At 48.2% G+C, this 12,575-nt stretch overlaps 1 protein-coding gene across 2 annotated transcripts in view; it reads right to left on the bottom strand.

The window, feature by feature from the left end:
• Nucleotides 1-12,575, bottom strand: part of PHIP (pleckstrin homology domain interacting protein) — a 2,101,228-nt gene that overhangs the window by 1,362,323 nt on the left and 726,330 nt on the right. For both annotated transcript variants that reach the window (XM_069606291.1, XM_069606290.1), the window contains exon 19: nucleotides 9,990-10,173. In XM_069606291.1, the coding sequence (XP_069462392.1) occupies nucleotides 9,990-10,173 (184 nt within the window). The remainder of the gene's footprint in view (nucleotides 1-9,989; nucleotides 10,174-12,575) is intronic.

Below are 12,575 nucleotides of genomic sequence, written 5' to 3' on the forward strand. Positions count from 1 at the left end.
TATTGCATTAGCGTACCAAATAGGGAGAAACAGGATATGAGAAGGGACACATCTTGCAAGTGTTACTTGGTTATTTACCCACCCACTGACTGTCCAGGGCCATGCTAATCCGTATGGCCATTCCAACCCAGTTCTTGCCCCTCACTGCTCAAAACACCTCATGAACACCCTTTGATCTCGCTTTAATCAAGCCTTGCCATCGAATTTTGCCCTCGCAGAAGCAGTCTACGGAGAGTTAATGACTTAATTGCATTTGTAAACCTGCTATTGGTGTAATAAAATGTCTTAACAGGGTTACTTTCAGCCACTGAAGTTATAAGCATTCTGCATGTCCTTCACTGAAGTACTGTTAAAAACAAGCATTGGCAAAACCATCAGTTTTTGCTTTTGTGTAAATATTACTCATTTGCCAAGTATTGCCATTAGACGCACAGGTACTCGCACCATGTTGCAACTGCTACCATCAATGACTAGTTAATACCATTATGGTTGTGCCTGGCAAGTGCCTTTACCATGCCTACACAAAAGCCCAAACTGTTGGCTCTACCAATGCTTGTTGGCATATGTAAGCAGGTTTTAGACTCCCGCTTACTTAGAAAAGGCAGCTTTAGTAGACCAAAATCATCATGCTGTAAGTGTGCTTGCTTGCCTGAAACCGCGTGTGAACCTTTGAGGAGCATATACATCTCCACTAAATGGATCACTTTATGATGTATTTCCCGACAACACAGACTTACATGTAAGAACGCAGCTGGTATCAATGACTTAGAGGGGCTTTGTTACCAACTTTTAACATTTTTTCAGTACGATTCCGTACCCTGTCTGGATCCCTTTCCATCGAAATGCATGTGTTCCTTTGGGTATAAGAGAACAGTGCACAGATGGAGGGGGGTTCACACATGCATTGCAGTTTCATAATGTTGTTGATTTGTTGTGTCCTATTGTTTGCTTTTTACTAATACATTGTTCACCAATCCACCAGAATAGTCAGTGGTCATTTTTTCCAAAACAGCGCCAACATTATCTGAAGAATGGCTTGAGTCCTCCTTTTATCCAAGCTCTGGAAAGGAAGCTCACAAAGGTCTACAAATGGTAAGGATCTGCACCATTCAAACTGGTAGTGGCGATCCAATCATGAAAAGCCACTGGCCAACACAATCTGCCCAGCAACAGACATTCAGGCAACTAGGTGTGGACTGGGACCAGACAGTCCCCAGCCCCCACATCAGAGCTAATACGGGGACCACCACTTTGCCTAGAAAAACAGAAGCTTTCCCCAGGAAAGGGCTTCCCAGTTATGGCAATTATAGACCAGAGAAACCAGGAAGAGCGCCACGTAATATGACGAAATGACAGGCAAATCTCTCGTGGCACAGTCACCTTCGAGTGCTAGCCACTCTTAGTAGCCATTTGCAGTAACAGGAGAAGCACACAAGTAAACATATTTGCTGCCACCAACCCATCCTGGACACATTACATTTGTATTCACAAAGTCATTACCGAAAAAGGTATAAGGATACAAAGAATCCTAGAGTGCAGTTGCAATAGTACATGAATTTCACCAAGGGAGAATATTTCCCAATACAGGTAGCCTTATGGACTAATCCGTTTCCCCATGATGATAATCAAAAAGACAAGGGATGTAAAGCAGAAATCTTTGCTCACCTCCAAAATGTCAGGTCAGCAGCCAAAACAAGCAAAAATAAAGGGTGTCCCATAGAAGAAAAATCAGATGGTCTCACTCTCAATGTCCCTTTCTCTTTGGAAAAAACAAATAAGTTTAACCAACAACGTCTGGGGGTAACTCACCCATCTAGCGGAAATGATGGGCACTAGGAAAATCATTTGAAGGGTGAGAAACCTGGGCTCAAGCGAGGCACAAATGAGAAATGTCAACAGTAAATTTAAACCCCATGCCGGAACAAATTGGTGTGGGGTAAAGACATTGCGCCAAGTCCTGCAACAATTGGCCAAGAGGATGTCGGTGTTAGAGCGATCGGTCAAAGATCCATGGACACCTAAAATCCCTGTCTTTCGTGGCCATCCAGCATCAGAAAGGCAATCAGTAGGAGGATGTGCAGCTTCAGATAAAAATAAGAGCAACAGCAAGTAAGCGCAGATCGACCGCGCCTAGATGGATTGCGGTGGGAGCCACGAGGGAGAAATAAGCTACTCACTGCAGTGACTAACGTATTCCTAGTCCATTCCCCTTTCCTCCATACTGTATGGGCCTCCCTCACTAGGGACGGAAGACTGAACCTTTTTCACCAGAAAACATTTTCTTCCCCTTTAAATTTACAGGCCCTGGTGCATGTGCACCCCTGACTCCGCCCACTGGCACCACTCAGTCCCCTTTGACGTGTCTAAAATATTACCATTGCCTAATGACACCAGTTTTATTAGGGGAGGGAGGATGGTGGGACATATGGCGGAAAGGGGACTACGAGTATGTTAGTCACTGCACTGAGTAACTTATAATTACTCCTACGTCCCGTCCCCTTTCCTCCATACTGTATGGGCGATTACAACTGAATGTAGCCCCAGGCTGGAGGGGGGACCCTCCTAACACAACCAGTTCCTTAACATTGCCTGTCCAAATGAAGTGTCGGACCTGGAGCTGGCATCCAAGCTAGTAGTGCTTGCAGAAGGCTGAAGGCGTAGTCCATGTAGCCGCCTTGCTGAGGACCTGTAATGTAACAAGCCTCTGGAAAGCAACCACCGTGGCCTTGGCTCTGATAGTGTGGACATGCATATTTGCTGGGAGGGGTTTGTGCTGCCGCTCATAGGCCTCCTTGATGGCCATAACCATGCGTCTTGCTATGGAGGCCTTGGAAGCCTGATAGCCTGGCCTTGACCCACCGAAGGTGACTGAGCCTCTGATTTGCGGAAGCTCTTGGTTCTGTCTAGGTAAAATGTTAGAGCACGCCTAACATCTAGACAGTGTAGTACGCTCTGAGCTTTGTCCTTAGGGTCCGCGAAGGAAGTAGGTAGCATAATCGCCTCATTCAGGTGAAACAAGGAGACTACCTTAGGTAAGAACGCGGGGTGAGTTCTAAGCACCACCATGTCCTTATGAAAAAGTTGTGTAATGTTCTGAAGCCCCCAGTGCCTGGATTTCACTGACTCTGCGTACAGATGTAAGACACACAAAGAGGGCTGTCTTAATGGTGACAAGCCATTGACTCAAATGGTTTATGCGCCAAGGCATCCAAGACTACGTTGAGGTCCCACACCGGGCGTGGCTTCTTGATAGGCAGGTAGAGCCTGGTGAAGGCTGCCAGATGTCTTTTAACCACAAGGTTGGAGGATGAGAAGACCTCCTCCTCCGAGTTCCGGTTGGCTCCGATGGCTGCGAGATAGGTGCGGCATGCGTCTACTTGCACCCCGGACTGTTCAAGGTGTGCTGAGAAGGACAGCACGTCGTCCAACGTGCAGGTCAGCGGATCGACCTCCTTTGATTCTGCCCAGTGACAAAACCTAGTCCACTTGCTTTTATACTGGCACCTCGCAGCATCGATCCTAGCGCCCTGTATGATGTCTAGGTTAGCCTGTGACAGATGCAGATGCTTTACTGTGACCTGCTCAGGAACCACGCTGAGAGGCCTGACTTTTTGGGGGGCAGAGTGGATGACCGTGCCTCCCTGCTGAGATAGTAGGTGAGCTGAGCCCAGCGGAAGGTGCATCAAAGGCTGTTCCGAAAGGGTGAGCAGTTGCGAGAACCATGGCCTTGCCGGCCACCAAGAAGTCATCAGAATGATACAGAGGTGCTGGGACTCCTCATCTTGCAGATTACCCTGTGTACCAGGGGAATGGGAGGGAAGGCATATGCGTTTATGTTGTTCCACTGTAGTTGCATCGCTTCGCCCAGGTAGCCCCAGCCCTGTCCCTGCCAGAACGTGAACTGGGGGCACCTACTGTTGGACCAGATGGCAAAGAGATCCACCCGAGGACTACCCCCATCTGTCAAAGATCCCCTGAATGACCTGTTCATTCAACTGCCATTCGTAGTAGCCTGCTGAGCCTGTCTGCATCCAGGTTGGACTCTCCCGGGAGGTGAATTGCTGCCAAGTGCATGTTTACCAGAGCCCACTCCCAAATGTTGACTGCTAGAGTGCAGAGGGGAGGAGACCTGGTGCCACCCTGCTTGTTGATGTAATACATGCTGGTGGAGCCGTCCGTTTGAATGAGGATCGCCCTTGCCACTGATCGGGAGGAAGCTTTGAGAGCGAGCCAGATGGCCATCAACTTGATTCCGTTGATGTGGGCCTCCTGCTTCTGCCGGGACAAAACCCCACGGACAGTGTCGTTGTCTAAGGTAGTTTCCCAGCCCGCTGGGGATGAGTCTGCGGTGATGGTAACATGCGGTGCTGGTTGCCGGAAAGGCCTGCCTATCCGCAAATTGTAGTCCCTGCTCCACCAGACTAGGTCCTGGTGGAGATGAAGTGGGATGCTGACCAGCTCTGCCTGGGAACCCTTCTCCTGACTCCAGGAGGCTGCAAAGTGCAGCTGCAAGCACCTCATTTTGAGCCTTGTGTATGGCACTGCCAGGTGACATGCCACCATGATGCCCAGGAGGTGTTGGTACCACCATGCCGAGGTCACTGCCCTGCTGAAAAAATTTGCTGTGGCCCTGTTGATGGCTATGATCTTGTCATCTAAGAAAAACTCGGAGCTCGTATCCCGGATGAGGCACAGGAACGTCTGATTCTGCATAGGCTACAGCTGTGACTTCTTGAGATTGATGAATACTCTACTCGAGTTGAGATTTTCCATGAGGGTGGAGGAGGTGTGGTGGACTGCATCTGGAGACCCTGCCCTGACAAGCCAGTCCTCTAGGTATGGATAGACGTGGTGACCTTGGGCCCTGTGAAGGGCTGCCACCGCACTCAGTCTTGTAAAGACCCTGGGGGCTGAATTGAGGTCAAAAGGTAGAACCTTGTATTGGAAACGAAAGCTAATGATCTTGAACATCAGAAAGGACCAATGGGGCTGCCAAATCGGGACGTGTAGGTACACATGCTTCAGCTCCAGGGAGCATATCCAGTCTCTCAGGCACAGTGTCTCCGCTATAAGCGATGGGGTAACCATCTTGAACTTTTGAAGAGGAAGGGAAAGGTTCAAGGAGGAGAGGTCCAGTACAACTATCAGGCCTGCCTGGATCTTCTTGTGTATGACGAATATACTGGAATAGAAGCCCAGACCCCACTGGGAGTCTGGGACTTCCACTGCCCGACTCTCTACGAGCGAGTGAATTTCTGCCAACAGAGTTGCTGTCCCAATCTGTGGAAGTGGAGGGGAGGAGAGAGGGGAGAGGGGAAGGGGGGGGATAGGTAGGCGGTAGCCCATGGACACTACTGAGAGGATACAGGGGTCTGCGAACCTTGTGCTCCAGCATTGGTAGTGAAGGGAAAGCCTGCCCCCCACCGGAGACACGTGGACCCGGATGGGCGTGTCATGCCTTCTTTCCTTCAGAGGCTGAGGAGGGGGGGGAATGAAAAAAGCCCTTGTGCCTGGCCTTGTGCTGTTTGCGCTCGTGTGGGCTCAGAGACCTGTCAGGTTGCCTGGACTGTGTTCCTGGAAACCCCGGAAACCACCGAAGGACCAACTCTTGTCTCACAACTGGCGCATCTGGCTGTATGCTTCAGGAGTGGCCTTAGTGAAGATGGATAAGGATTTGGCAGTCTGAACTGCTCTTCCTTTCTAGTCTCTAGTCAGTAGTGGAATGGAACAGGTCACCACCCTCAAAGAGAAGGTCCAGTATGCGCTCGTTGACATCCGGGTTGAACTTGGTTGCCCATAGCCAGGCCATCCTACTCCTGTCCATAGCGATGCAAATGGCACGGCCCGAGGTGTCAATGTGCGCCGCCGTGGACTCCATAATGTCTTGTGCTACAATTTTGGCCTTGGCCAGCCCTGCCTTTAAGCGTGCCTGGCTCTGTCCTGGAAGTTCTGGAAGGAAGTAGTCTATTTCGTGCTAAAGCCTCTGGTTGACACCGGCCAGCATAGCACCTCATTAGACTGACGAAGAAGGGAAGCGTTGCAATACATTTTCTTCCCGCATGCTTCCAGGATCTTCTCCTTAACTAGGAGCACAGAGGCTGATGTAGCTGAAGACTATTATGACTTAAGTATAGCAAAGCTGCGGCGATCACCGAGGAGTGTGGCTGAGGGTGTGCCGACATCAAGAGTGGGGTCCCTCTCCATCTGCCTAAGCTTGGCGTTGAGGTGCTTGTTGGTAAACTGTGCCGACTGGGGTTCAAGCCATCCCTTTTTGGCATGTGCCACCACGTCTTTTTGCATTGGAATCCCCGTTCTAGCGGAGGGGCGTAGAAGGAGGACCTCTGCTAGGACCCCTGCCACTGGTGGTTCCACCTCAGGAAGCATTCGGCCAATCCGGCGAGCCGCTCATAGAAATCCTTGGCCGACGATGGTGCGACGGGGTCCGCCTCCTCATCTGTGTCCACCAAGGTGTCCTGGTGGTCAGGTGCAGCTGGAGGAGTGCTGGGCGTTAGTGGCTGCGGCGTACTGACAGGGGTCGGCAGCTGTTGTTGCTGTGGGGCTGCCAAGACCGCTGGAGGCATGGGAGCCGACGTAGTGGGAACTGGCAAGGGCAGCTGGGGCTCCACCCTGGGAGGAGTCGCTGGAACCAGGGGTGGAGTCGCCGTGGGTGCCGGCAGCAGGACTGGAGGGACCATGCGGTGTAAGCACGTTGCATGCGGTGCAGCCTTCCCAGCCGTTGTCGGAGCGTAGGCAGAGAGCGTGGGGGTAGGATGTAGGTAGGATGTAGGGAAGAGCCCCTTGTAGGCTGGACACCTGCTGAAGCCCACTGACGTCGACATGTGCAGGGGAGGAGCATGGTGCCAGAGGACAGAGGTATCGGAGTAAAGACCAGAAAGAAGAAGACAAAAACACTTCTCTGGGGACGGGCGCATGGAATTACTAGGCCAGAGGCCTAACCCAGGAGCGCTGGTGAAAGCGGTCCGTTCCCACCAACACAGAAAGAGGACTGGGGAGTGGCGCCATGCTCCCAGGGCCGCGCACCTCTGAATTTAAAGGGGAAGAATATTTTTTTCTGGTGATAAAGGTTCTGTCTCCCGTCCCTAGCGAGGGACGCCCAAACAGTATGGAGGAAAGGGGGCAGGACGTAGGAGTACCACACACGGAAGCCCTTCTCAGAAACGTACAGAGATAAGTGGGCGATTGCTGAAGGGAGGCAACCAGGAGGGTCTGCAAGCCGCAGGTGGCATGAGGAGACAAAAAGGTAGCTCCTGGTAGCATGTAAGTGGCTATGGAAGCTCTTCTAGGCTACAAGGTTCTTAACAGTGCCAAACAATTTAGATCCCTATAAGATAGTCTTATTTTTTAAACTCTTCTTATTATTTGCATTATAAAACTTACACATTAAACTCTGCACAATGTGAGCATCCCTTCCCACCCCTCCAGTTCCATCTACCACTCTCCTCTGTTCCTGCCCCCCCACTCCCTCCCCTTTACTCCTGTTCATACTTCTGCCACCTCCCATGTTGTGATATTTCCCCAACATCCCCCTAGTTCGGTATACACTTTTTTCCTTGCTGCGGATATGTTCCTTGCCCGTCTCCCGATTGTTCAGTGTCGGCATGTCTTTGGAGCCCCATTTAGCTGCCAAGTGCCTACTGACCACCATTGCCGCAAAGTTCAGCAGCCGGCTATCCCATCTCATTCCCCGCATTTCCTCCATTTCCCCACTAGTATGCAATAACAGCATTTTGGTTTCTTTGGGTATTGATGTACCCAGCCAGCACCTCCCTCATTCTGCCCAGGACTCTGTGCCACAGTCCCGCCACCCACCCGCATTCCCGCAGCAGGTGACCGTAGTATTTATCAAGGCGTGGGTAAAGACACGAGTCGTGTCGGAACACCGAACCGCGGTACGCTATCCAGCTCCCACAGATTGGCTAGTCAGCGGTCGCCTAGAAGGAACAGCGATCTGCCCACCAGGCGAGACAATACCTTAACAGGACCGCTTAACATTACCAACGTCTTGATAAAGACTACGGTCGAAACATGGGTTGGCTCCCCTCTCACATGCACCCAGCACATTCTGCTGGGCCTTCTGGTTTATTCTTGTTAACAACATTAAACCTTCACTGATGACAACAAATCAAGACTGGCTCAATTCTTTCAACAACCAGAAAGGAATCAATGGTCATATTAATGGTCAAAACCAACCACCAGCGCCTCTACTAAACCAAGTTTGCCAACCCACATCTTCTACTAACTTCTAAAGGACTATGTTCTGGCAGATCAAGATCTTCCTTAAACTGGGCCAACACTGCAAGTTGCAAGTGTGTGTATTCTTCCCCTTTGCTCCGTCCATATTTCTTCCTTAGGTTTGGGAAGGGTATCAGCAACCACCACCCCCAATCACCTCTCCCACCCTGGTTATCCCCACCCTTGTCCACCTAGTCTGGTTTCCCAGTTTCTGAATCTCCCACAGCTGTGCACTGTTCCATAGCGGCTGTGCTCTCGTGAATTTCCCACCCCATTCCATGGTTGACTTCTTCCCTTATCAGGACTAGTTCCTGCCTGCCAGGGGGAGCAACCTCCATCCGACACCACTGTAGAGCACCTAAAGTGGGTCTGTTTCTTATGACCTCTGGCTCCAGTCTTGTATGCAGGAGATCCCCTCCCGCCGTATACCCATTTGCTGGCCACCACTAAATGTGCTGCCCAGTAGTACTTCTTCACGACAGGGAGACCCTGTCCCACCCCCTCGCATAACAACCTACTCAAGACTGTCAAGGCCATCAGCTGAGGTTCTCCCCCGCACCCCCATCACCTCCCTCATAAGGGCATTGATTTGCTTGAATTGATTATTAGTAATGCGCACCAGGGCATTCTGTAGTATGTATAGTAATCGAAGGCGTGCCAACATTTTAAGTAGATTGACTCCCCAGCAGAGTCACCGGCAAGGTAGCCCAATGTTTTGTGTCATCTCTTAGTCTAGTTATGATCGGGTCAAAATTCTTTGCAATTAAGGACCAAAGAGGGTCTCTGCACCTCGATCCCCAGATATTTTAACCCTTCCATTTCTACTCGAAGTGGACACCCTGCTGGTACTGCCCACCCTTCCCGCTTTGACCAGCATTATCACAGACTTCCCCCAGTTAATGTTGAGCCCACAGTAGTTCTGATATTCCTGTAGTAACTGGATAAATCCTCTGGCCTGATCTTTCAGGCTGCCCCAGATTTACCAGGTTATCATCTGCATATAGGGATATTCTATCTTCCCACCCTCCCGGCCAAGTGAACCCATGTATATTGGGGTCTGTACGAAAGACTTGTGCTAGTGGTTCTAGTGCCAGTAAAAATAACAGGGGGGCTGGGCGGGGGGGGGGGGGGGTTATCAGTGGGCATCCCTGTCGGGTTCCCTCCGCAGTGGGAACGTGTTTGACGTATAGCCATTCACTCCGACCCAAGCCAGTGGATTTGCGTATAATAGCTGCACCCACCTTATATATTCCGCCCCCCCTCCAAGCTAGTCTTAAAGAAGTCTTTCACTGGGAGCAAATCAAACTAGTCAATCCAGGTCTGTGGCTTAGCTGAATAATGAACCCACTACAGTGATCTGCTTTTGACCTCATTGTCAGAAGTTTGAATAGAAGACGGTCCACTCAACCCCTGCATCCTTCCACAGTCAACAACATGACTTTGGAACGTATTCACTGCCACAATATCTACAAGTGAATGTGTACTTTACAAATACACCTTTTAGTATATCAGTTTGGATTTTTCATTTTTCTAAACTAATTCTGTCCCTTCCAAATGTGTTAAAGGCAACCCCACGTGCACCAAAGTATTAACACAAGTATGCAGTGACATATCAACAGGGTATTTTGCAAAGTAAAGAAAAAAAACACTCTAAAACATTTATCAGCCATTTGGTATTAACAAGTAATAACCAGTAGTAATAGCTGAAAAGCTATTGGGAATGGCCGATTTCTTACCTAGCTACCCCCGCAGGTAATTCTGGTACCACAATCCTTCGACTCCAAGCAACTAAGTCCCTCTCAGTAGCAATTTCACTCCTTGGTGCGTTGCTGTGCATTTGTCGTACACCTTCAATTTGTCCACTTCGTCTCAGACCAATATTTGGTGGGGAATGTACATCAGAGGTAGCGCTTAATGACCCTGATGATAAAAACACATCACAACATTATAAGTTTGACCAGGACCTTAACTTAGTAATTAGTTATCATAAACAGCACATAAGAAAACATTACTTGATGCAGGAACTATAGTCCCCTTTTGTCCATATATGTGGGATGTTATATCTCGGAAGGTGACCGACAAGAGATTGGTACAAGGCAGGATCAATAGATAAAAACACAGATGCTGGCTTGCATGTGCAGAAATACCCGTCTGTTTCCCTCACCCATGCTCACATCCCAATCCACAGTCATTATAATAATTATAATTGGTTTCTTATAACACGCTTAATACCAAAGAGGTTTCCAAGTGTGGGCCCGGGATTCAAATCTGTATTGCTCTGCATCGTCTTGCTTCCAAGACAAGCAGGTTGCCACGGAGCTATACAACCCGTGACATTTTACAACACTATCGGAAGAGGTTATTATTAAAGGGGGATGGCAGGGAATGCAGGAAAGGGGACTATGGACAAGGAGTACAGAATCCCTACTCCAATATCCAGTCTGCTTTTCGCTATACTGTGACAGATGCAAGCATCCTAAAACAGTGTGTCAATAATACACCTTCACTGATTGTCATCTGCAGTATGTATGGATAGGCAGTGCAATCGGCTAAAGAGTGTGTTGTTCATGGGAATCTTTACCTGTGTCCACATAAAGGAGGCTGCAAAGGAAACACCAGAAGATGGGCCGAAGCTATGCACACAAACTGGCAGGGGGCCAGAGGGTGAGGAGTGGGGAAAAAAGGAAGAAGGTGAGTATAGTTGGGGCCAGGGATAGCAATAGGTCAATTAGGGATTGGGTAAGAAATGTAAGCGGCAAGGCAAGCGAGCTGGGCACAAACACTGGGTTCTGGGCCAGTGCTAGCATGGCAGACCAAAGGCATGGTGGGGTATGGAATAGGGGTTTGGAGGGTGTAACCCCTCTGATTAGGACAGTGTCTGGTTGCCCCCTGGTAGAGAATGCTCAGAAATAGGGAGCGGTATAATCAATGTAGACTGATATCGGAGCACCGTCTACCAGGTGACTGATGCGCATAGAACCCCCGAGAGTTGGCCTATAGGGAATAATGCTTCCAAATTACTTCAAATGGGGACACAACTATGAAGTCCACCAAGGCTGCTTAGCTCAAACCAATTGTGCATGCAGCGAATGCATTTTTTTGATGAAGTAACTATCCCAAATTTGGTTAGCCATCCAGCAGTGATAGTTGCTTTAGACGCTGTGTGACCTGGCGCAGCACCACCTTAGGAGACAAAAACATGCCCTTACGAGCAGAAGTGCTTCATCATTTCAAGGTAAAGAACAAATTACTTATCCCCAGCAACATTCTTTCTGATGGGTTAGTACTTTCTCACACAGATTAATGTCCTTAAGGTGCAAAACCTGTTTTGACTTCCTGGGAGCTATTAATAAGGGGTTGGTTGAGCCACACGACCTCAGTTCCACACAATTTTCCAAGCACTCAGGGTCTAAAAAACTACAGAATGCACACAGGTCACATGGATATTTAAATGTTTATTTGTATTTGGCTCAATTAAAACCTTTACAAAAATCACACATCACCATACCATCACAAAACAGTATGTTTAACTCTATATTAAAACAACAAATCTAAAAATAAAATTCTATTAAAATTACAGTATTTCATTTCTTTACATGGTGTGTTACAGAGGATCAGCATACTTCCTTTTCCTGAGAGCACTTTTCTGTGTTTAGATTAGTCTCGTCTGGGTAGCTATCTAGTAGCTCCCGAAACATAGGGAATGACTGTAAATGATAGCTGGTTATTATATCCATTTAGCATTATCAACCAGAAATGATCAGACAGTTATCATTATGAGTGAACTTATGTAAGTACGTTTTCCAAATTTTTAACACATTTGGATAATCAATAAAAGATTTGTCTTAGAGTTTCTAATACATAATCGGAACAACCAAACCTGCAATTCCTGAAGTGGCATTGTTCCTATTAACAAAGATTTCTCTAGTAGGAAATAAATGCAACCTCAACCGCATAAATAAACCTCTTCTTATGTGTAAACATTTTTGGGTATTGAGACATGTCATTTAACTTTGTTATTTTAATTGCGAGAAGATTTTATTTTCATTTGTTCCTTCTGTAGTTTCTATCCAATCCTGCTGCAGATGATATTTTGGTTGGGTGATATTGTATGTAAATATGTGCCCTTAAAGCACTTTGGATAAAGGCGCTACATAAATAACACATTATTAATAACAAGTTGGAGGGTTCTAATTAGTTAGTCCTTGGTCACATGTATTTTATCAAAGAGTTTTGTTGTTCTAAAAACCAATTGCTTAACACTAAACAATTTCTTTTATTCGTGCTGTTGTGACGTTTAAGATGGGAATTGGAAGGAGGCT

Source organism: Ambystoma mexicanum, chromosome 4p, assembly GCF_040938575.1.
Source record: "Ambystoma mexicanum isolate Mex_15411 chromosome 4p, UKY_AmexF1_1, whole genome shotgun sequence".
Lineage (NCBI taxonomy): Eukaryota > Metazoa > Chordata > Amphibia > Caudata > Ambystomatidae > Ambystoma > Ambystoma mexicanum.